The following is a 24,078-nucleotide window of genomic DNA, read 5'->3' on the forward strand; positions in this document are numbered from 1 at the left end:
TTTGAATGAAATGAAACGCTAAGGCAGGATACCCATGTGGACCCTACTGCTGACACAGAGACATAAAAAAGCTAGCCTGCAGTTTGCCAAAATGTACATGAATAAGCCAAAATCCTTCTAGGAAAGCTACTTGTGGTCAGATGACAAAGAGAGGGCTTTTTGGTAAAGCACATTATTCTACTGTTTACCGAGAATGGAATGAGACCTACAAAGAAAAAAAACAAACACAGTACCTACAGTCAAATATGGTGAAGTTTCAAAGATGTTTTGGTACCTCTGGCACTGGGTGCATTGACTACATTAAAGGCATCATGAAATGTGAAGATTACAAATTTATTTTGAGTCGCAATTTAGTGGCCAGTTTCAGATAGCTGGGTGTGAGGCCTAGGTAAAGAGTCTTCCAAGCAGGACAATGACCCCAAACATACTTCAAGAAGCACAAATGGATGGAAACCTAGTACTGAAGAGTTCTCAAGTGGCCAGCTACGAGTCCGGATCTAAATGCCACTGAACCCCTGTGGAGAGAACTTAAAATTGCTGCTGGGAGAAGGCACCTTTCAAATATGAGGGAGCTGGAGCAGTTTGCAAAAGAAGAGTGGTCCAAAATTCCAGTTGAGAGTTGTAAGAAGCTTGTTGATGGTCATAGGAAGTGATTAAGTTCCGTTATTAATTCCAAAGGGTGTGCAACCAAATATTAAGTTTAGGGTGCCAACAATTCTTCCCATGTTTGGGGTTTTGTGTTAAATTATGTCCAATCACCCCCTCCTTTTTGTGATTTCACCATGTTTATTTCCTTTACATGTAACAAAACATGTGTGATTCCAATAATTTTCTGGGATAAATACTTCATTTTCTGGAACAATACCAAGGGTGCCAACACTTTCAGCCATGATTGTATATTGATGCAATACCTTTTCATAAATGCATTTTTTTTGTTAAAAAGAAGTCAACCCAAAATCAGTTAAAAAGTACAAAGATTGAAAATGTTTATTTGCGATAACATAAAAACAATGAATACAATATTATATAGCCAACATATTTAAAGCAACAGTACAACAATCCTTATATACATAAATACAGGGAATTATATATAGATTCAAAAACAGATCAGTTTGTCTTTAGGATAAATAATCAGAAGGATTTTGTATTTATTTATTTTTTTTTTACTTTTTTTTTGTTAACCATAAGAAATATCTCTCCATTGCTAGGCCACCAGACCATGTTAGGGCAAATATACATATAAATACACAGGATGAAGGTCAGAGACGTGGTCACATCCTAAAAACTTTTGGGAAGAATCTGGAGACATTTTTTTTCATATATTACATTGATGCTTTTTTACATTTGTCATTTTCCAAAGTACTGAAACAATACAGTATAATAACAAGTGTTTCAGTCACTTAGGCCGGTTAGTGGTTGTCGGCTATATATTCTGCAACTTTCTGTACTCACTACACTGCCAAAGGCAATTACTGGCAGTAACTAATACAAAGTTATTTTACAGTTTACAATAAAAAAAAACTAAGAAATCTACAAAAACGTATTAATATTGAACACTAATCATTAGCTTTAACTTCATTCAACAACAATATTCTCAGAATTGCAGGCCATTCATCAATTACCGTATATAAAACCATTCGGCCCCGTTTAGAGTAAATGTAAGCATTAAAAAAATTCAAGGACTTCCAATTAAATGCTAAAAGCAACTTTTTAAATAATGCTTTGTTATTAGTGCAATTTATCTTTAAAAAAATAAATAAAAATAAATTGGCACAAGAGAGACAAAAAAAAAAAAAAAAAAAGGACAGGTTGGTTGGGCGATTAGTAATAACTGACATACATTGGGCCTTGCTTGTGTCGGAAAGCAAAGTTACTTTGCCCATCCATTGCTAGCTTTTCGGGGAATCAATGACAACCTGTAATTGCATAAGAATATATTATGGCCAAGAAAGTGGTCTCGTTGCTCCCCATTTATAAAAGTTGGGCGATCTGACCTCACCTACTCTCCCGAATATATCTGTTATCTATATACACACACACACAAGCCCCTAAATGTTTTGTTCCGCATGTCATTACTGGACTGTAATCAGAAGAATGGGCAATACTACGTCCCCGGAGAACATACCTGCCCTTGATAAATGTTGTCCCATCTAGGTGGCTTTACTAAGATAAGCCAGGCAGGGCTATACAGCAACTAACGCACAAGCAGAATGTAACCGCAGATATTGCATGCAACTTTGCAAAAATTCACCATGTGCTGGTCCGCGTATAGTACAGTATAATGTCCGCGGTCGATGATACATGGGACAGAGAACGGCTCATATCTATACAGGCTCACACAAGTGGACGGTTTCTGATAAATATGGCACAGGATGGATTTTGCACCAGATTACAAATGGTACACCTTGTTCTACAGATAACTATATCGGGAGAAGTTTATTACAATGAAATACCTCATTTTAACCATTCCTCCACATCGTAAAGCAGGAATTTTCATCCCAATACATACATTTTCCTTTCAACATCCTTTTTACATAGAAAATCAGCATTTTAAATTATAAAGTTTGTGCTTTTCAAGTAAAAAAAAAAAATCCACATTGTGTTTACAGTTTGATATTTTCAGTAGAAAGCAGCAGTGCTCCCTGATCAGTGAGAAGACCAGTGCTTTTCATTCCTGGTGAAGCTCACGAGGAAATTCTGGGTGACTTACCATGTCTTACCTTAATAATTTAGTGCAATCGGATGTATTAAAAATGGGCCAGTATTTAGACTCTAATGACTAATATATAACTAAATACTAGAAATGACATAGAAACTAAAGTGCTCAAAAGCTTTAAAAAGGAAAATATCTGTGTAACTAGAAAAGTAATACAATTGCTTAGATTTTAGGGACATTTTAGTTTATCTCCTTATAAAGCTGACAGATGTGGCGCCCATGTCTTACATTCATTTCTTCGATATATAAAGCTTATAAACATATCAAATACTATGTATACTTCTCCGTACTGATCGGTAACACTTTATGTAACGTGTCTCCTACCCTTAGTTAGTGGAGTTAGTCTCCTACATATGTCTATGTACAATGTTTAATCCCTCATACAGCTCTGCATTGGTGGAAAAATATTAAATGGCAGAAAACAAAACCAATTGTTGACTTAAAAAGAATGAAACCATAGTACATATTTTTTGGGTGTTTTTTTCTTTCTTCTTTTTTTAAAGTCAACAGGAACCACCATTACTTTCACCAAGTCAAAATCCATGTCTCAATTTCTTAGGCTTTCCAAACACATTCATAAATCCTTCAACTGAACCTCTCATTTAGGCTGGAGTTACTTTTGGCCACATCACAGGTCATATGTCCAAAGTTCACGTGTTGCTGAGCTACATCACAGTGTAATGAAAGTGAACAGGGTCAATTTACGACCGGCGGGTTACTACGAACATGACAAGGAAGTGACAAAAAAGGATTTGAAGGCTTGTGATGGTCGCTGTACCCTGAGGGTTGCGATTTGGTCCTATTTACCTGCATTACGCTGCGGTGTAGCAGCAGCTAAGAGATATCTTTGGACGTGTGACCTGTGTTGTGGCCAAAGTTACTGTGTAGCCCCAGCCTCATATAAAACCCTTTTCTCTTCTTCACAACATGCTTAAACCTTCGACTTATTGCCTACAAAACGTGCCGTAATTCCTTCTCTACACAGTGAGCGTTTAAACATCTCAGTTCATTTCCATTCCCAGCTTAGTCTTCTTTTAAACTACTCATTTTTGGGGATGATGTGCAAACAGGAGCAGCGAGCCCTCCGATAATAGCAGGAAGACTTTGGTTCCTTCTTATCCCACCTATGAGACTACTTGTGGCAACAAACATGGCGGACTCTTGTTGCTTCAGTCCATTGTTTAATGCTGGTGTTTGGTCCTCTGTGCTTGGCTGGCTGACTACTCTTGCGATCCCTAAACGTTTCAAGCGCTCCACCAAGCTCATCTTCATTTGCTTTAAATCAGCTTGACTCCGTGTAGACTTTAAACCGTACATTTCTTGAAGAAAGCTCTCGGCTGGCCTAGAAACAGCCAGAAAATTTTCAGAGGGATTTGGTTCAAAAGTCAGAGGAGATGGACAAGGAGAACAGGACGGAGAATTGGGTGGAGTGGAGGGAAGAAGCAGATTCTGTGGACGTGAAGGTTTCTCTTGAACAAGTGGGCTGTTGACTTTAGCAGATATTCCTTGTTCTTTCAGCAATTTTGCTAAATTACTGGTATTACTTACAGAAGAATCAGACGCTTTTCCAAAATATTCTCCAAGGCTCGGACGACAGGAAACGGAAGGAGAGCTCACAAATGTGTTGGCTGAAGAAGAGCTTGGCCCTCCCAAAGATGATGAGGTGTACTTTGAACTGATATAAGAAGAGACATAAAATAAATATTCTTTTTTTTTTTTTTTTTACCAACAAGTCATTATTAATTACATAATGGCAGAGATCAATAACGCAAAATTGACAAAAATTCTATAGAAAATTGCACTAAAAATATACAGAAGTCATGAAGTGGGTGTTTACTCAACTATATGGTTGCACATAAATTTGAACAGCTTTCAATCTGGACCCAAGAGCAAATCTCGATCCAGAGGATCTGTCCTGTCCTGTAGTACACAACCCAGGGACAAACTGTGTAGCACGAATTTTTCGCTGTTGGGGCACTGCAGGAAAATTAAACACTTTGTGCCAGGTTTCCCCAAAGATTACACTAGATTGCTGTGAGTCCCAGCAGGGAAGCACTTGGTAAACATCTTCTATTACACAAAGAATACCAACAACCTGAGAGGTATCACAAATATAAAAGCGTACTTTATTAGGAAAAATAGGGGTGATACTCTGGAGGAGAGGATGTATAAAAAGACAATTACATATACGGTACTTATTGTAAAATGCTAAAGGTAATGAATAATGATGAGCAAATATACTCGTTACTTGAGATTTCCCGAGCACGCTCGGGTGTCCTCCGAGTATTTTTTACTGCTCGGAGATTCAGGCTATGTGCACACGCTGCGGATCCACAGCGGTTTTGACCCTGCGGATTCACAGTACTTTTCCATCCAGTTTACAGTATCATGTAAATCTATGGAAAACCAAATCCGCAGTGCACATGCTGCGGAAAAAAAACGCACGGAAACGTTGCGTTGTTTATTCCGCAGCATGTCAATTCTTTCTGCGGATTCCACTGCGGTTTACACCTGCTCCATAATAGGAATCCACAGGTGTAAAACCGCAGGTGGAATCAGCACAAAAACTGTGGTAAATCCGCGGTAATTCGGCAGGTTATCCGCAGTGCGATTTACTTGTGGATTTACAAAAACAGGTGCAGAAAAATCCACAGAGATCCAACCTATGTGTGCACATACCCTTAGTTTTCATCGCTTCAGCTGAACGATTTACAGCTATTAGTCAGGCTAAGTACATGTGGGGGTTGCCTGGTTGCTAGGGAATCCCCACATGTAATCAAGCTGGCTAAGAGATGTAAATCATTCAGCTGCGGTGATGAAAACAATATCCGAAGACTAAAAAATACTTGATCTTACCGAGGTCACCGCAATTCATTGGCCCAGCTGGGATTGCAGCCTCACTGACCGGCAGTAACCTAATTGACGTCACCGCTAGTGACTGATGCTGCGCTCGCAGCAGCTCATTCATCAGCGGTTCTCAGCCTGGACGGTCGCATCTTGGCACTGTCCAGGTTGAAAACTGTTTATCCCCCACATATGGATTACGGCGAGGGACAGAACAATGGAGAGATGAGGGATATTGTTGCTTTTTATTTTTGTCTTATTACAGGAGACGAGGGATTCAATGGAATGGGCATTAGGCAAGTATAACTGTTTTTACTTTTTTATTTAAAAATAACATGTGTGGTGTCCATGCCTGAACAGTAGGCGTTCGGTGGGAACACTGAACTTCACTGTTCGGGTTCGCCCATCTCTACTCCTGACTTATGAATCAGTGGTGTCTTACTCCAGCTCATCTCAAGATTGTGTGAATAACACCAGTCTTGATGTCATCAGGCCCAAAGAGCATAAGAGGTCAAAAGCAGCAGACTCAACAAATTGGGTCCAGACAGCACTTTATAAAGGTGCAGAGATATTAATGCATAGAGTGGCAAATAAATACAGATGGTCACAAAGTGACAAGTGAAATCCATATTCTCCTCCCATTCCAGAACGATGTCCACCCCAACGTACGCTTTAGGAAAGTCTTAGTTTGGGCCTGCAATTTCCCAGCAGGAAAGACTCCCCTAATCAATCACCAGCCCCAATCATGTAATGAAAGAAAACATCTAAGAACTGTCCTGGCTTATGTGCAGTATCAAAGCCTCCAAAATGCCCGCAGAGGACTGTGTCATGTAAATCTGGTTCCAGATCAGAGACCCTATCACGTGACCAAACCCCGGACATCACAATCTAGTTTTGGATCATGATGCTTCAGGTCTGGTAATGGGAAACATATACACAAAGAAGGCTAACAACCAAGGGTGTATTTGAACTGTGTTTTCTACTTAGACAGTACACTATAAATTACTATTTATTTTTCATTTGCGAGTCCTCAGTGGTTGATACCTTTTAGTGGCTAACTGAAAAGATGGTAACAAATTGCAAGCTTTCGAGACTACATACGTCTCTTCATCAGGCAAAGACTAAAACAGTCTTTGCCTGATGAAGAGACGTGTGTAGTCTCGAAAGCTTGCAATCTGTTACCATCTTTTCAGTTAGCCATTAAAAGGTATCAACCACTGAGGACTCAATTCTAAATATTTTTCTATCTACTGGCTAACACGGTACCAAGATATATTTCTTTCCTGTATTTATTTTTCTACACTGTGTTCCAAATTACTATGCAAATTGGATTTAAGTGTCAAAGATTTAATTGTTTTGTTTTTCAAATAAACTCGTGGATGGTATTGTGTCTCAGGGCTCAATGGATCACTGAAATCAATCTTAAACACATGTGATAATTAGTTTTCCAGGTGATTCTAATTAAAGGAAAACTACTTAAAAATGATGTTCCACATTATTAAGCAGGCCACAGGTTTGAAGCAATATGGGAAATAAAAAGGATCTCTCTGCTGCTGAAAATTGTTAAATAGTGCAATGCCTTGGACAAGGTATGAAAACATTAGATATTTCACGAAAACTTGAGTGACCATCATACTGTGAAGAGATTTGTGACTGAAACAGAGCACAGACAAGAGTACATGCAGATAAAGGCATAACGAGGAAGGTTTCTGCCAGAGAAATTCATCGGATTAAGAGAGCAGCTGCCAAAATATCATTACAATGCAGCAAACAATTATTTAAAGCTGCTGGTGCCTCTGGAGGCCCTCGAACCTCAAGGTATAGGATCCTTCAAAGGCTTGCTATGGTGCATGAATCTACTACTCGGCCACCTCTAAACAGTGTTCACAAGCAGAAACGGTTGCAGTGGGCCCAGACATACATGAAGATTAATTTTCAAACAGCTGTTTACTGATGAGTGTCGAGAAACCCTGGATGGTCCAGATAGATGGAGTAGTGGATGGTTGGTGGATGGCCACCATGTCCCAACAAGGCTGCGATGTCAGCAAGGAGGTGGAGTCATATTTTGGGCCGGAATCATGGGGAAACAGCTGGTAGGGCCCTGAAGGTGTGAAAATGACCTCTGCAAAGTATATAGAGTTTCTGACTGACAACTTTCTTCCATGGTATAAAAAGCAGAAACGTGCCTTCAGGAGCAAAATCATCTTCATGCTGACAATGCCCCATCTCATGCTGCAAAGAAAACCTCTGAGTCATTGGCTGCTATGGGCATAAAAGGAGATAAACTCATGGTGTGGCCACCATCTTCCCCTGACCTCAACCCTATAGAGAACCTTTGGAGTATCATCAAGCAAAAGATCTATGAGGGTGGGAGGCAGTTCACATCAAAACAGCAGCTCTGGGAGGCTATTCTGGCTTCATGCAAGAAATACAAGCAGAAACTCTCCAAAAACTCACAAGTTCAATGGATGCAAGAATTGTGAAGGTGATATCAAAGGGTTCCTATGTTAACATGTAACTTGGCCTGTTAGGATGTTTTGGAGTTAAATAGTTTTTTGTTCAGTGAATGTGACCTCCTAATGCTGCAAATTCCACAAATGAGCATTTTCAGTTCTTTAAAAAATATCAAATATTTAGAAATTCTACTGTACCTAATAATTTGGAACAGAGCATTTTGAGTTTTTATTCATTTTGGAGATTATACTGTTATCATTGGGAGGTTTCTTCAATAAAATTCGATGTATAATCTAACGGGTGATGACTTTTATTAGACTGACTGTCATTTGCACCAACCATTTAGGAAAATAAGAAAAATGTCATTTGCATAATAATTTGAAACATGGTGTAGTGCTACCACACTTATTTTTACTCCTTACTAGTGTTGAGCGATACCGTCCGATACTTGAAAGTATCGGTATCGGATAGTATCGGCCGATACCCGAAAAGTATCGGATATCGCCGATACCGATACCCGATACCAATATAAGTCAATGGGACACCAAGTATCGGAAGGTATCCTGATGGTTCCCAGGGTCTGAAGGAGAGGAAACTCTCCTTCAGGCCCTGGGATCCATATTAATGTGTAAAATAAAGAATTAAAATAAAAAATATTGATATACTCACCTCTCCGGAGGCCCCTGCACCTCACCGCTGTTAACCGTCAGCCTCCTTTGCTTAAAATGAGCGCGTTTAGGGCCTTCCATGACGTCACGGCTTCTGATTGGTCGCGTGCCGCTCATGTGACCGCCACGCGACCACTCACAAGCCGTGACGTCATTCTCAGGTCCTAAATTCCTAGGAGTATATCCCTATTTTTTATTTTAATTCTTTATTTTTTACATGGATATGGATCCCAGGGCCTGAAGGAGAGTTTCCTCTCCTTCAGACCCTGGGAACCATACACTGGGAACTTCCGATTCCGATTCCCGATACCACAAAAGTATCGGATCTCGGTATCGGAATTCCGATACCGCAAGTATCGGCCGATACCCGATACTTGCGGTATTGGAATGCTCAACACTACTCCTTACACATCATTGAAAGAAATATTTTAAGCAAATACCTTGACTCCATGCATGACGCACGATGCATTTAAAAGGGTTGTCAATAGGCCTGCGCTGCTTTATTCTCGTCCATCAATATCTTTCCAGACACATGCTCATTAAATAGCTTGTCCCACTAAGTACATTTTAATTAAGAGAGTTTGGAATAATAATTAGCTCCACAATTGGATGTGTTACAAAAAACGTTCCTGCGCAGAGATAATCCTATAAATGTGTAATCTTATAAATTATTTACTGTGTCCAACCATGCAGAGCTGCTACAGTTCACAGTGTTGCACGAACCACAGCTCCTGGCCAGGGAAAGAAGCATTTCCTCATAGACTGTAATCTTGCGAGCAGGGCCCTCTCTCCTTTTGGTATCAGAGTTGTGTGCCAATTTGTAATGTCTTTATTGTCTGTACATGTCTCCTCTAAAATTGTAAAGTGCTGCGGAATATGTTGGCACTATAAATATTAGTCTTCTAATAGTGTACAGACAACACAGCAGCAGGAGCTCACAACTGCTGCTTTCTGATGTAACATTTCTCTAGCTGTTTTATCACAGGAATGAGGGTTTCTGCTGAGTCCCAGTCTCGTGAGCTCATCATAACATCAGGTCAGTGAGGTAGGAACTAAGGCAGCAGATGAGCTCATTATGTAACGGACTCGATTTATGATGAGCTCACTGGACTAGATTCACAGCAGAAACGCTTGCTCCTGTGATAAAACAGGCAGGAAAATGAGTTACCTCAGAAAGCTGCAAATCTGAGCCCCTGCAGTGTCATGTCTGTATACTCAATTATCATAAGTGACATTCTCTCCCCCTACTGGTCAGGAGCTGTGGTATGTGCCAACTATGAACTAGAGCAGCTCTGCATAGCTGGGCACAGCAAATTAGTCAATATGTAGCAGGGGCACATATATAAGATTATCTCCGCACAGGGACATTTTTTTTCCAAACATCCAATTGTGGAACTTATTATTATTATTCCAAAATCTATTAATTAAAATGTACCCTGCTAGTGGGAAAAACCGTTTAGGCCTTTCTTAGCCATTATGCTTTGTGGAATCCTTGGTGACCCCACTAGTCAGTGCCTCACCTGGGGGTAACCTGAGTGATGTTAGTGGGATGCAGGATTCTGCAAGTGGTGAAGGTAAATGTTGAATTTGTGCTGCACAAGCACTTTCCAGGGTTTGTGGCTGTAATACAGACAAAACAAAGGCGAGGTTATTTGCACAGTACAAACTAAATTCCTGAGCACACGGAGGCAGTCATTTAATAACGAGTTATGAGCCAATATAGAAATTGTGCTAAAGGTGATGTGCACAAACAACAGGCTCAAGCAGTAACTAAAGCAGTATATTACTAGTTACAGGGATGTATGTACTTTCTATATACCGTATTTTTCGCTTTGTAAGACGCACTTTTTTCCCCCAAACTTGGGGGGAAAATGGGGGTGCGTCTTAGAAAGCGAACATGCCTTACCAGGGGGGTGTCCGGGTGTCTCAGCGCTGAAATCTCATCTCTCAAGATCACCATCAGCGCATGCGCCGCCCCCGGCGGCAGCCATATTCCCGAAGACCAGAGCACGTGGAACCCTGGAAGTGCCGGGGCTCTGGCCTGCCGCAAAATGTCGACAGAGCCCCGGGCGCGCCGGACACTCATGCAGCACCGCAGACACCCGGCAGCAGCATGAGATCCCCGCAGCAGTGCGCCACACAATGGAGCCCCCACTCATCTCTGCCTGCGGCCTGCCTCCTCCAGCAGCGACCCTGGGACCCAGCTTCACTGCAGCCTCCACCCCCGGTAAGCAATAAGATGCAAGGATTATAAGAAGCACCAGCAATGTATTAAAACATTTTTTTTCTTATTTTTCTCCTCAAAATTTGGGGTGCGTCTTATAATCCGGAGTGTCTTATAATCTGAAAAATATGGTATATATTTTACTACACGCCACTGTGTGGAATATCACCATCTACTAGGCTACTTCATGCCTTTCTTTTGGTATAATAAGGTACACAGTCCAAAAGAAGACCAAAAGAACAGGCTTTTGGTCTATGGCAGGCTAGGCAGGCTAATGTAACCGTAAAGTCATGTTTAGCTTTTACAATGAGAACTTTCCCTGCACACATGCATGATGTAAACCAAACAAACTGCAAAACTACAGCTGAAAAAAGTACAACCACTAACCAGAGGTTGTTGCTGGTGCCAGGCTTATGGGTGGCAGGAATATACTTGAGGAAGATTTTGGCACATCGCCTTCATCTCGCTCATAAACTTTGAAAGTTATTCCACCCTCATCGTCTTCATCATCTTCTTTATCATCTTCTTCCAGGTCACACAGGTGGTATTCAGCATCTTCAGGTAGTGGTTTAAAACCTTTGGTTAATACACCTGGACGGGGATCCAAAATGGTACCCAGATTGGGTTGCGCTAGTTGTTGCCAGTGATGAAGAGTCTGGGAACCTAAAGAATACAGTATACTTAATTATAATTGGGCAAATCTCTACATACTTCTCAATTCCTAATTACATATAAATGGATTACATTAAGAATCCACACAATTGATTGCTACATAAAGCAACAATCATCACTGTTCTAATGAACAAATCTATATAAAGTACATTTATATTACAATATATATTATATTACCTAGTAGAATCAAAATGATAAATATATATTTAAATTACTTCCATAATGTCAAATTTACAAGCACATTTCTCAATCAATAGCATGACCTAGTATATAATATGAGGCCAATGCGGGGAAGTGAACTGATAACTGCACATTAGATTATTGTGCCAAACACTTTAGGCTTAGTACAGGTATGCCTGTACCATATAGAGGAAATATGGTGCACAGGAAAGTTACTTTTAATTAATATGCATCTCTCTGAATTTTTCAATTAGGACCAGAAATATTTGGACAGTGAAAGTTTGGGCATTTTAGCGGTTTACCAAAACATATGCAAGTTACAGTAATATAATCAATATGGGCTAAGTGCAGACTCTAGGCTTTAATTTGAGGGTATTCACAACCTAATTGGAGTAAGGGTTTAGGAATTACAGCTCTTTAAAAAGATGCAGCAACTTATTAAAGGTACCAAATGTAACTGGACAAATTATCTCAAAAGCACTTTAATGATGGATTGAGGGAATAGTCCATGCACCCCATTTAATCAAGCAGGTAAAAGGTCTGGAGCTGATTCCAGGTGTGACATGTGCATTTGGAAGCTGCAGCTGTCTCAACATGTGGCCAAAGGCGCTCACAATGGAAGAGAAACAGACCATCATTAGGCTGAAAATCATTTAACAGTTTGGTACATTCTACAAAAAAAGAGCAGAATCCTCTCCATGGTGAAGAAAGACCCCTTCAAAACCTCCACCCAAGTGAAGAACACTTGCCTAGAAGAGAAGTATGTAGTTCAGTATCTAATTCTACCATAAAGAGAAGACTTCATGAAAGCAAATACAGAGCGTTCACCACAAGGTGCAAACCATTATTCAGCCTTAAAAAAAGAAAGGCCAGATTAGATTTTGGCCAAAAAAAAACATCAAAAAAACTAGGCCAGTTCTGCAAAAACTTTCTTTGAACAGATGAAACCAAGATCAACCTGTACCAGAATAATAGTAGGAAAGTATGGAGAAGGCTTGGAATGGCTCATTATTCAAAGCACACCACATCCTCTGTAAAACATGGTGGAAGTAGTGTGATGGCTGCCAGTAGCACTGGGTCACTAGTGTTTATTGATGATGTGACTGAAGACAGAAGTAGAAGAATGAATTCTGAAGTGTACAGGGCTTTCTGCTCAAATTCAACCAAATCCAGCAAGGTTGCTTGGACAGCGCTTCACATTACAGATGGACAATGGCCGAAACATACTGTGAAGGCAACCCAGGAGTTTAAGGCAAAGAAGTGGAATATTCTACAATAGCCGAGTCAGCCACCAGATCTCAAGCCCAGCAAGCATGCATTTCACATGCTTAAAAAAGTTGTCCACTTCTTTGCCCCCATAAAGTAATCACGCCTATACTCCCCTCCCATGCTGGCACTGGCTCTCCCCTTGGGGCTATAAAGCGGCGTTGTGACATGTGACGCCGGCGCCCAATCAGCTCTGGCATCACTGTCCCCGCCTCCTGTTGAATTGAGCAGGAATAGTAAGTCCGAGATCAGCAGTAGTCCGTACTTCCTCTTCATGTTTGATTTGTCCAAAGGCGGAGACAGTGACGCCAGTCTCACAACACCACACTAGAGCCCCGGGGAGAGCGAGTGCCGTCTCTGCGGGAACTACGCCGACATGGGAGGAGATTATAAGCTTTATTATTTTATGGGGCCAAACATTTTGATCAAGCAAGGCTTGTCCTAGTAGTGGACAACTCCTTTAAGACAAAACGTATGGCAGAAGACCCAGAAACAAGCAACAACTGAAGTCAGCTGAAGTAAAGGTGGCAAAGCATCGCTAAAGGAGAACACACTGCGTTTGGTGATGTCCATGGTTTCCAGACTTCAGGCAGTCATTGCCTGCAAAGGATTCTCTACAAAGTATTAAAAATTAACATTTTATTTATGGTAAAGTTAACCTGTCCAATTACTTTTGAGCCCCTGAAATGAGGAGGCTTTGTAGAAAAACGGTTGCAATTCCTAAACGTCTCACGGGATATTTTGTTCAACCCTTTTAATTAAATCTGAAGGTCTACACCTCAACTGCATCTCAGTTGTTTTATGTTAAATAAAAACTATCAAAAATAGTGGGTGGCATGCAGAGCCCAAATCACGAAAATTCAGTCACTATTCAAAGATTTCTGGATCTAATTATGATAACAATATAGCCCACCCGAAACCGTACTGTCTGGCTAGTTGTTACTTAAAGTGTACCTGTCATTTCAGCTAAGTTTTGAGAATGAGCTGTCATACATGATGAATAACACTATGTATTTCATGATATAACTTGTATCCTGCATTTATCCAATTTAAGGTAGTCTCTAAGCCAGTGGATGGAAACTAGCTGATGTTTCCAATACACAACATGGATTTCTGCTCTTCTTTCTCTGTATAGCACACAGAGAGAGGCAGCAACATGGAGGAAAACATGCAGCAGTACTGAGCAGTGTAGTTGTGAATCCACCACTAAATTTAGATAAATCTCCTGATTAAAGCTGCGGCCTGTCTTTTACTGGGCCAAATACTCCTACATCCTCCTCCCCTCTCCAAATACTGTAGTAACCTGTAATCTGATGTGTTACTGAGCTGGTTGTCAGTTTTTCTTTGGACAAGACGAATTTGAGTAGTTTTTCAAAGTGTGTAATGAGATCAGAACGCAGGAAGGAGAGGAAGTTAAGATAATACATCATAACTTCACTTTTATTACTGGATTTATGCAAAGTTTTGGCATTCATCAACAGCTTAGTGTAATCAAGATGACCACTTAACATGTAGATGTGAAACCTTCACCACGTACCTTCAAGAGGCTTAACGATCTGTAACTTCTCCGGTAGCAGACTGCGCAGTGAACTAGAGGTAGCAGAGCTGTCCGTACAATCTGAGAAATGTGTCGCCAGAGACATGACACTCCCTGTTGGTGTGCTGCAGCCACTAAGATCTCTCTCATCCTCAAGACGCTTGAGTTTTCGCTCACACTCGTCCCTGAAGAACTGCTTCTCACTTATGAAGTTTTGGCGCCGGAGGTGCAGTCTGTGCAGTGCAGTTTCCAAGCTATCATCTAGGATTTCAGACTTGGCAAGTCCCCTGAGAAAGAAGATAATTCCGATATTATGTCAGTTCTTCTGATACAGAAGTAGAGAAATTATAAAAATGTCCAGTATAAGAAGCCTAACATGGGCATTTGTATATCTTAAAACATCTCCAACCATCAATACCCTAAGTGAAGAAGTATCTAAAGAGAAGATATGCAGGTAACTTTGGAAATAAAGGAAGCGTGCAAGGCTCTTTTGACACCTACATCAACTCAACGCTTGGAAGATCCTACAGAAGAGAAGAGTAGAGCTACAGACCCAGTCTGGACGAGCTGGCTGACTAATTCACTGTTAACTCATTCTGCAGCTGCTATGTACGGTTATACATAGAAGTTGCATAAGCGCAATAGTCCAACATTTTGTATGAATCCCTATACCAAAAATTCAAGCAAAAAAAACAAAACACATCATTGTGGCCTTTTTTTCTTGTTTGCCAATAAAGATGATCTTTAGCAATACATATGCTACTTGCAATACACCACAATTGCAATGTTCCTAATGCAGGATATTAAGGGGTGGGTCATTCCTGTGGTTAGAAGATAACCATATACAGATGTAATTATTTAATTTTCTTTATTTAACTCATAGCACAAGCTAATACAAATCTAACAAAAAACAAAAAAAAAACACAACTTATAGCTCTTAAATCTATAAATGTGGAAAGGGGAAAACAAAATGAAAGTGCATCACAAACATTTCATGGTTTCTAAGCACGTGCACATTTTATATAGGCTTCTACTATGTGCAGGTATATGTGTGTAACGTGTATGTGTGTTTTTATACGTCTGGCTAATGTGAACATACATGTAAATAAGCATATGTATACATAGGTGGGTCATGATAAAGGGGAGCCAAGACAAAGTACTGCAAAGGGCCGTCTGCTGTCTGTTTCAGCCCTCATGGTCCCGGTTTACTGCAAAGCAGATTGTGACTTCCTGTATACTGTATGATACAGGAAAGATAAATATCTTGGTACCGTGTTAGCCAGTAGATAGAAAAATATTTAGAATTGAGAGTCCTCAGTGGTTGATACCTTTTAATGGCTAACTGAAAAGATGGTAAATTGCAAGCTTTTGAGACTACACCTGTCACCTGTCTTATCCACGTTTTTTTTTTTTTTTTCTGTGCTATGTTGTGCATAAATATGTGATTCTTCAGAATTTGTATTAGTCTATGCCTGATGAAGAGACCTGTGTAGTCTCGAAAGCTTGCAATTTGTTACCATCTTTTCAGTTAGCCATTAAAAGGTATCAACCACTGAGGACTCTCAATTCTAAATATTTTTGTATACTGTATGGACGTTTCATCATTATATGTGAGAAGTCAGACGTATTGATTAGTCCACCAGTCCAGATTGTGCCAAGATTAGATTTGTGCAAAATATCTGTAGCTACTTGTCACTTACTTAAAATCTTTTTCCTTCACATCTTCTTCAGATGAGCAAATTTTTGTTTTCTTCTCTTCAGTTTTAGCCCCTGACTCAAAAGGAAGAGCCGTCATCACCACGCCAGAACGATTCGACCCAGGTATTGCCAAAGGCATGGAAGATGATCGACTACGAAGTTCATTGGCTACTTTGACAGTATCAAATACACGCTTTGGATGCTTTCTAAAAAGAGAAGAAAAGGATTTTTTTGGCCGCACACATTCTAATGTTCATTGAAGGTTCTAACTCACGAGACTCCATTCACGTATTTCTGACTATGAACAAACTGGTGATATGCAGGTTTTAAAGGTTTCACTGTACTATTAAATTCAACACAAAATAACAGAAGATGATCTTACTTTCGTTCACCGAAACTTGACTCTTCTTCCAAGCTCAGCTCTCTTCTCATAGTGCCCTCAATCTCTGCTGCTAAGGAATCCTATAATCAAAATAAACGTGAATTTTCTATATCCGTCCATAAATGTGTTTATTCCTTGTATTTTACCTTACTTACCACAGGGAAGACACTGCAGGACTGAGGCCGCCTGAGAAGTGCCGAGGGGCTGGCTTTACAACGTAACATTTTTAATTCATCCTGAGCTTCCTGCAGCATTCCTTCACATTCTGCATTGCGATCCTGTAAATCATGGAGCTTTAAAAAAATAAATAAATAGAAATTAATGGACACATAAAATAGGAGGAGGATAGCCAGTTAAGGTACCTTCACACTAAAGGTACCGTCACACTCAGCGATGCTGCAGCGATATAGACAACGAGCAGATCTCTACAGCGTTCTAAACAGCGACGCTGCAGCGATGTCAAACACAGCAGCTCCAGAACACAACGAGATCGCTATCCAGGACGCTGCAACGTCACGGATCGTTGTCGTTATCGCTGCAAAGTCGTTTACAACGAGAACAACGATCCGTGACGTTGCAGCGTCCTGGATAGCGATCTCGTTGTGTTTGACACGCAGCAGCGATCTGGATCCCGCTGTGATATCGCTGGTCGGAGCTAGAAGTCCAGAACTTTATTTTGTCGTCAGGTCGGCGTGTATCGTCGTGTTTGACAGCAAAAGCAACGATGTCAGCAATGTTAAACATGGAGCTAACGACCTGTGAGAACAATAAGGGAGTCACCGCTACGTCACAGGATCGCTCCTGCATCGTTCTGGAGCTGCTGTGTTTGACATCTCTACAGCGACCTAAACAGCAACGCTGAAGCGATCGGCTCGTTGTCTATATCGCTGCAGCGTCGCTGAGTGCGACGGTACCTTAAGGGTACTGTCACACAGTGCAATTTTGATCGCTACGACGGCACGATCCGTGACGTCGCAGCGTCGTATGGTTATCGCTCCAGCGTCGTAGACTGCGGTCACACTTTGCAATCACGGCGCTGGAGCGATGCCGAAGTCCCCGGGTAACCAGGGTAAACATCGGGTTACTAAGCGCAGGGCCGCGCTTAGTAACCCGATGTTTACCCTGGTTACCAGCGTAAACGTAAAAAAAACAAACAGTACATACTTACATTCCGGTGTCTGTCCCCCGGCGTTCTGCTTCTCTCCACTGTGTAAGCACCATAGCCGGAAAGCACAGCGGTGACGTCACCGCTGTGCTCGCTTTCCGGCCGGCAGGCGCTCACAGTGCAGAGAAGCTGAGACGCCGGAGGACGGACACCGGAATGTAAGTATGTACTGTTTGTTTTTTTTACGTTTACGCTGGTAACCAGGGTAAACATCGGGTTACTAAGCGCGGCCCTGCGCTTAGTTACCCGATGTTTACCCTGGTTACAAGCGAACGCATCGCTGGATCGCTGTCACACACAACGATCCAGCGATGTCAGCGGGTGATCAAGCGACGAAAGAAAGTTCCAAACGATCTGCTACGACGTACGATTCTCAGCAGGGTCCCTGATCGCTGCTGCGTGTCAGACACTGCGATATCGTAACGATATCGCTAGAACGTCACGAATCGTACCGTTGTAGCGATCAAAATTGCACTGTGTGACAGTACCCTTAGAGTCCTTGTTAAATTAGATTAGAAAGTAAGTACTTAGAGATTAGAGCACATGTGTAACACCTTGCAGATAAGGTTGGGGAAGTAGAACTATCCGGAGACCATTCCTTATCCTAGTGGTCCCATATCATCTGTATAGGTTTGATAACAGTCAGTTTTACCAAAACATCACATGATTTTTACCACTATGCTGGATCGATGAAAGAATTTTTCTACATAATCCATTCCAGAGTGCAGGGTTATTCTCTTAAATTTAACGAGGTGGAACCCCATACTGAGCATCTATAAACATTAGGAATACGGTTTTACACCACTAGATTACCTTTTAAAATATGGGATAAGAGAAAGCACAGCTGAGTTTAGCTGTGTCGTATTACAAACTCTTCATTCAGCTTGGTTCTTCACATAGCACTGCCAGCTCTGCTGTACTGCCCCTACCACATCACTGCATGTCCGGAGAGGAGTCACACTTATGTCTGCTGTGCTCACTGCCTGCAGAGCTCATTTTAAACAAAAGGAGGTGCTACCAATGCAAGACATACACTCACTGGCCACTTTATTAGGTACACCTGTCCAACTTCTTGTTAACACTTAATTTCTAATCAGCCAATCACATGGCGGCAACTCAGTGCATTTAGGCATGTAGACATGGTCAAGACAATCTCCTGCAGTTCAAACCGAGCATCAGTATGGGGAAGAAAGGTGATTTGAGTGCCTTTGAACGTGGCATGGTTGTTGGTGCCAGAAGGGCTGGTCTGAGTATTTCAGAAACTGCTGATCTACTGGGATTTTCACGCACAACCATCTCTAGGGTTTACAGAGAATGGTCCGAAAAAGAAAAAAAATCCAGTGAGCGGCAGTTCTGTGGGCGGAAATGCCTTGTTGATGCCAGAGGTCAGAGGAGAATGGGCAGACTGGTTCGAGCTGATAGAAAGGCAACAGTGACTCAAATCGCCACCCGTTACAACCAAGGTAGGCCTAAGAGCATCTCTGAATGCACAGTGCGTCGAACTTTGAGGCAGATGGGCTACAGCAGCAGAAGACCACACCGGGTACCACTCCTTTCAGCTAAGAACAGGAAACTGAGGCTACAATTTGCACAAGCTCATCGAAATTGGACAGTAGAAGATTGGAAAAACGTTGCTTGGTCTGATGAGTCTCGATTTCTGCTGCGACATTCGGATGGTAGGGTCAGAATTTGGCGTAAACAACATGAAATCTTTGGGATGTGGTGGAACGGGAGATTCGCATCAGGGATGTGCAGCCGACAAATCTGCGGCAACTGTGTGATGCCATCATGTCAATATGGACCAAAATCTCTGAGGAATGCTTCCAGCACCTTGTTGAATCTATGCCACGAAGAATTGAGGCAGTTCTGAAGGCAAAAGGGGTCCAACCCGTTACTAGCATGGTGTACCTAATAAAGTGGCCAGTGAGTGTATATATCTAGAGAACAGACTGTCAGTCAATATACGTCTCACACTGGTAACAACCCTTTTTACTTAAAATAAGCGCTGGAGGCAGATTCACAGGGAGATTTATAGCCGTACCATAGATCTTAACAGCTCCTTTACATATTAAGAAAAATGTGGATTTCTCTGGAGTAACACATCTGATCACAGATTCTTCAGATAACATACACAGTGATACCAAAACTTGCACAGACTTTTTTAATTTACAAGGTAAAAAAAATAAAATTCTGACGATTGTAAAAAGAATACAAGATTTGGTTTGTGTCATTATTTTCTGAGACCAGTAACATTTTTATTTTTATGTAGCTGTTTGAGGGCTTGTTTTTTTTTGTGTGGTGAGCTGATGTGCTCATTGTGGGGGGCATATACAATGTTTTGATCGCTTTTTATTGTATTTTATTAAGGAGCTGTGGTGGCAAAAAAAAAAAAAATGTAATTCTGGAGTTTTGATTTTTTTTTACTCTTTGCAGCATTATTTTATTTTGATTCACTGGATTTTTACAGACGTGGTCAAACAAAATATGTTTATTTTTAGGTTTTACATTTCTTTATTTTTAATGGGGGGAAATGTGGTAATAATTCAGATTTTTGTATTTTAAAGGGAACCTGTCACCCCCAAAATGGAAGGTGAGCTAAGCCCACCGGCATCAGGGGCTTATCTACAGCATTCAGGAATGCTGTAGATAAGCCCCCGATGTATCCTAAAAGATGAGAAAAAGACGTCAGATTATACAAACCCAGGGGCGGTCCTGGTTCCGTTCCGGTACTGTAGTGCGCAGGCAACGGGAAAGGTCAGAGGTCCAGCACCTGCAGTACTTTGCTCTGCCCTCAACAGGGCAGATGAAGTACGCCTGCACCGGAGGTGCAGCGTGAAGACCAGAAGAGGACGTCATCTGATTAAGATAGGAGGCGCCGGACCGGACCACGACACCCATTGGACCAGAACCGGACCGGGACCGCCCCTGGGTGAGTATAATCTAACCTCTTTCTCATCTTTTAGGATACATTGGGGGCTTATCTACAGCATCTTAGCTCACCTTCCATTTTGGGGGTGACAGGTTCCCTTTAAAACTTCTAATTTTATACTTCATTTTTAGTGCTCTTAGGGGACTTAATCTTGCGATCCTTTGATCACTTATTCTATATACTGCAATACTAAAGTATTTCAGTGTATAGTGTAAGTCACGGTGTCCTATGAAGCTCCGCATGTGGCAAGTGCCAAGATAGGAGGCCCCTGGCTGCCATAGTATCCCAATGTTACCCCGCTATAGCATCGAAACGATGCAATCCAGTGCGTGCAATTGACTAAACTGGCAACGTAACACAGCCGGTATCTACCGTGTGTGGAGGAAGCTCGGCTCTTGAGCCCTATACACACTAGCAGACACCAGCATGGACATACAGGTGCAGCCATATGCACTAAGGGGTTAATGTCAAGGATTTGAAGCGTAGACCCAAGTGTACTCTGTGAACACATGGAGACCCTCTTACCTCCGCAGTCAGCTGCCTCTGGGCTTCTTTAGATGCCTGCAAATGAATTCTGAACTCCTCTTTCTCTATCGCACTCTGTTGAAAACAAAATATGAGTCTTCTAGTCAGGCTAATAAAACGTGAGCACAGTTTTTGACTAATCTTTGATTGGCGTTCTATACCGATCTATTGCAATAGCTAAATTACAGCATTACACTCAAATTAAAAAGGTAACTATTAAGAGTGGTAACGGAGAATTAAGCAATCGGCCCATGTGGCTACATACTGGAAAGCAGATTCCTGAATGTGGCTAATAGAGCAGAGATGCAGCTCAGGCTTAAGAAGAAAATAAAACAAAACAAAAGAAAACAACTAAAAAAGAGGAGATACATAGTCAGATGCATAATCACCCAGAAACTGGCAGGGCAGATACATACCTCCCTCAGCTTGTGCTGGAGGTCAACAATCTGTGACAGCACAGTGGAGATCTCCTCCTGATAGCGCACGATCTCCTCAGACTTATTGGACAGCTCATCAGTCAGCTGACTGATATGGGCATTAGATTCCCCTAAAAAGTGATTTTTCAACACTTGAGAATTTGTTTCTATACACATTGCTATTAAAAATTACACATATGGTTAGTGTAATGCTATCAAGCTATCAGTATATATTTATTAATGTTCTATTCAGCTTTTATACAATTATGGCAAAGTAAATCGCAACAGATTAAAAAAAAAAAATCTGGATACCCATTAGACACACCAATAATATATAACCATGATTAAAAGTAAATCACTAAAACCAGAAAAAAAAACAACAAAGAAGCGGAGGACAAAGTATATTAGTCAGTAAAACCATAACAAAACAATAGCATATAAAAGCCAGATGGTGCCATAGGTGAATATACACACACACAACGTATACAGGCTAAACCCAACCTACATACACAAATGGGTTACAAAGAGAGTTACTTTAAATACACCAGAGGACCATCTATAACAGTTACTTGTTTCGCCAGAAATGCTTCATCTATGGGTCACATCTGGTGAAAAGCGTATTTTGAAGAAATATTTGAAGAAGCTCCCTTGGCAAACTCGGATTTTGTGAAGATTGTTCTATGCATATGCGTTACTCCTGTCTTATTGTTCTGTGACTATACTCTGATTTAGGCATATTTGCTTATCGCAGTATTTATTAGGCTTTGGCCTATGGGAAAACCAGAGCTTGGCTTCTGTTTGCCAAAGAAGCTTATCAGTACCCCCCTGCAATTTAGCTTCAAGTTAAAGGGGGGCATTGATCTGAAAAAGTGGTCTCCTTGAAAAATCAGCTGCATAGTCATACATGAAGCTGTTACACTCCGGTGTAGAGCGACACCGGCCAGTCTGCGCACTGATCTCGGCCTGATTTATACGGCCGTATGACTGCACCCTCTGCTTGAGTCACAGCATTTCCTTGACTGCTGCCAGATGTCAGACAGTGAGCTATCAATCAAGCTAAAGAGACTGTTACTGGGTGGGCAAACAACCTCGGGAGGTGGAGGCTCAGGAAGTGCTCAGTAACGCCCAAAGCACTAAAGACTCATTTGCATAGGAATGAAAACAGAAATTGCATGAGAATGCCGCTACAGACAGAACATACAAGGTCGTGAATGAATTTACATTTCAAAGCCTAATATAATATAATATATATTTTTTTCTATTGCAAGTTATTTCATTTTGAAGTACACTGTATAAGTCCAAAGGATCCGTTTAACTTAACTCACTTTACCTTATTTCTCGGTCATTACTTAGGCATGAGAAAACAGTGTATCGTCTCATTAGAGTCTCCGTAATCATCGCATTATGAACCACTCCCCAACAACTACGACACAAGATGCCAACCAAACTTTTATGGATTTGTGAGCGTGTGTGTGACTAGGCAAATTGTAATCACTAATCATTATTATAATAATCTTATGACTCCGATCAATCAGAAACATGCTTACTGGAAAGTAAACTAATCTGGACACATTTGTGATATCAAACTTTGACCAAAGGTAGGCAATGTGATAAAATAAAAAAAAAAGACTTCGGTCCGGTGTTCCGCTTTACTCTTCCGCCTCCCGCAGGCCTTTTATTTATTTTAACCTTGGTGGTGGCTTTGAGATTCCCGTCTACACACTTGGCCACTGCATTCAATCACTGGTATACCCAATGTATGGCATGTGGACGCTGAGGCTAGTGATTGGCTGCAGAGGTAATGTGTAGAGATTTACATCACTGCGGTAGTTGGGTAAACAAGGACCATCAGGGAGCACCAGAGTGACCGCACTGAAGCGCGTGAGATAGAATGGATGAAAATACATTTTTCTGTAATTATACTACATTTTCTGCATTGGCCAAACTTGTAACCTTGGAGAAACCACTTTGATAGTAATGCTGCTTTATAAAACACTTACTTATTTCTTTCACACAGTCTATGACCAATTGCTGCTCTTTTTCTTCATACGATATGGTCTCTGTTGTTATATGACAGGCCTAAAGTAGAAGAGGCAAAGACATTTGTGATTGCTTGAGTGAATGTGAACGTGTATACATATATACATGGTACACAGAATATATACAGTACAGGTAAGGCCCAGTAATATTCGTTCATCGGTCCTGTTAAGTAGAATTGGACCTCCATGATACTCGCATGAAAACTGCTCCATCAAGATGCAGTGTCGTCTCGCCACGGCCAGATGTAACCTGCGCACAAGGTCTGCCGGGTGTTAGATGGCTGCCTCAACTACTGTACTGCCCAGTGTGCTGCCACAAAGCTCCAGGACAGGACGGATAGCAGATAATTGTAAAGTATTCCT

The 24,078-nt window shown here is 41.2% G+C and overlaps 1 protein-coding gene across 7 annotated transcripts in view; it reads right to left on the reverse strand.

Moving 5' to 3' along the window:
- Positions 1-961: 961 nt before the first annotated feature.
- TRAK2 (trafficking kinesin protein 2) overlaps positions 962-24,078 on the reverse strand; it is a 77,601-nt gene continuing 54,484 nt past the window's right edge. For all 7 annotated transcript variants that reach the window (XM_077272060.1, XM_077272063.1, XM_077272064.1 and 4 more), the window contains 10 exons: positions 23,677-23,755; positions 21,677-21,807; positions 21,261-21,335; positions 16,797-16,934; positions 16,642-16,721; positions 16,262-16,465; positions 14,562-14,848; positions 11,294-11,569; positions 10,203-10,302; positions 962-4,391 (listed from right to left, as the gene is read on the reverse strand). In XM_077272060.1, coding sequence (XP_077128175.1) covers positions 3,740-4,391; positions 10,203-10,302; positions 11,294-11,569; positions 14,562-14,848; positions 16,262-16,465; positions 16,642-16,721; positions 16,797-16,934; positions 21,261-21,335; positions 21,677-21,807; positions 23,677-23,755 — 2,022 coding nt within the window. In that variant the 3' untranslated portion in view covers positions 962-3,739. The remainder of the gene's footprint in view (positions 4,392-10,202; positions 10,303-11,293; positions 11,570-14,561; positions 14,849-16,261; positions 16,466-16,641; positions 16,722-16,796; positions 16,935-21,260; positions 21,336-21,676; positions 21,808-23,676; positions 23,756-24,078) is intronic.

The sequence above is a fragment of the Ranitomeya variabilis genome, chromosome 7 (assembly GCF_051348905.1).
Source record: "Ranitomeya variabilis isolate aRanVar5 chromosome 7, aRanVar5.hap1, whole genome shotgun sequence".
Taxonomy (NCBI): Eukaryota; Metazoa; Chordata; class Amphibia; order Anura; family Dendrobatidae; genus Ranitomeya; species Ranitomeya variabilis.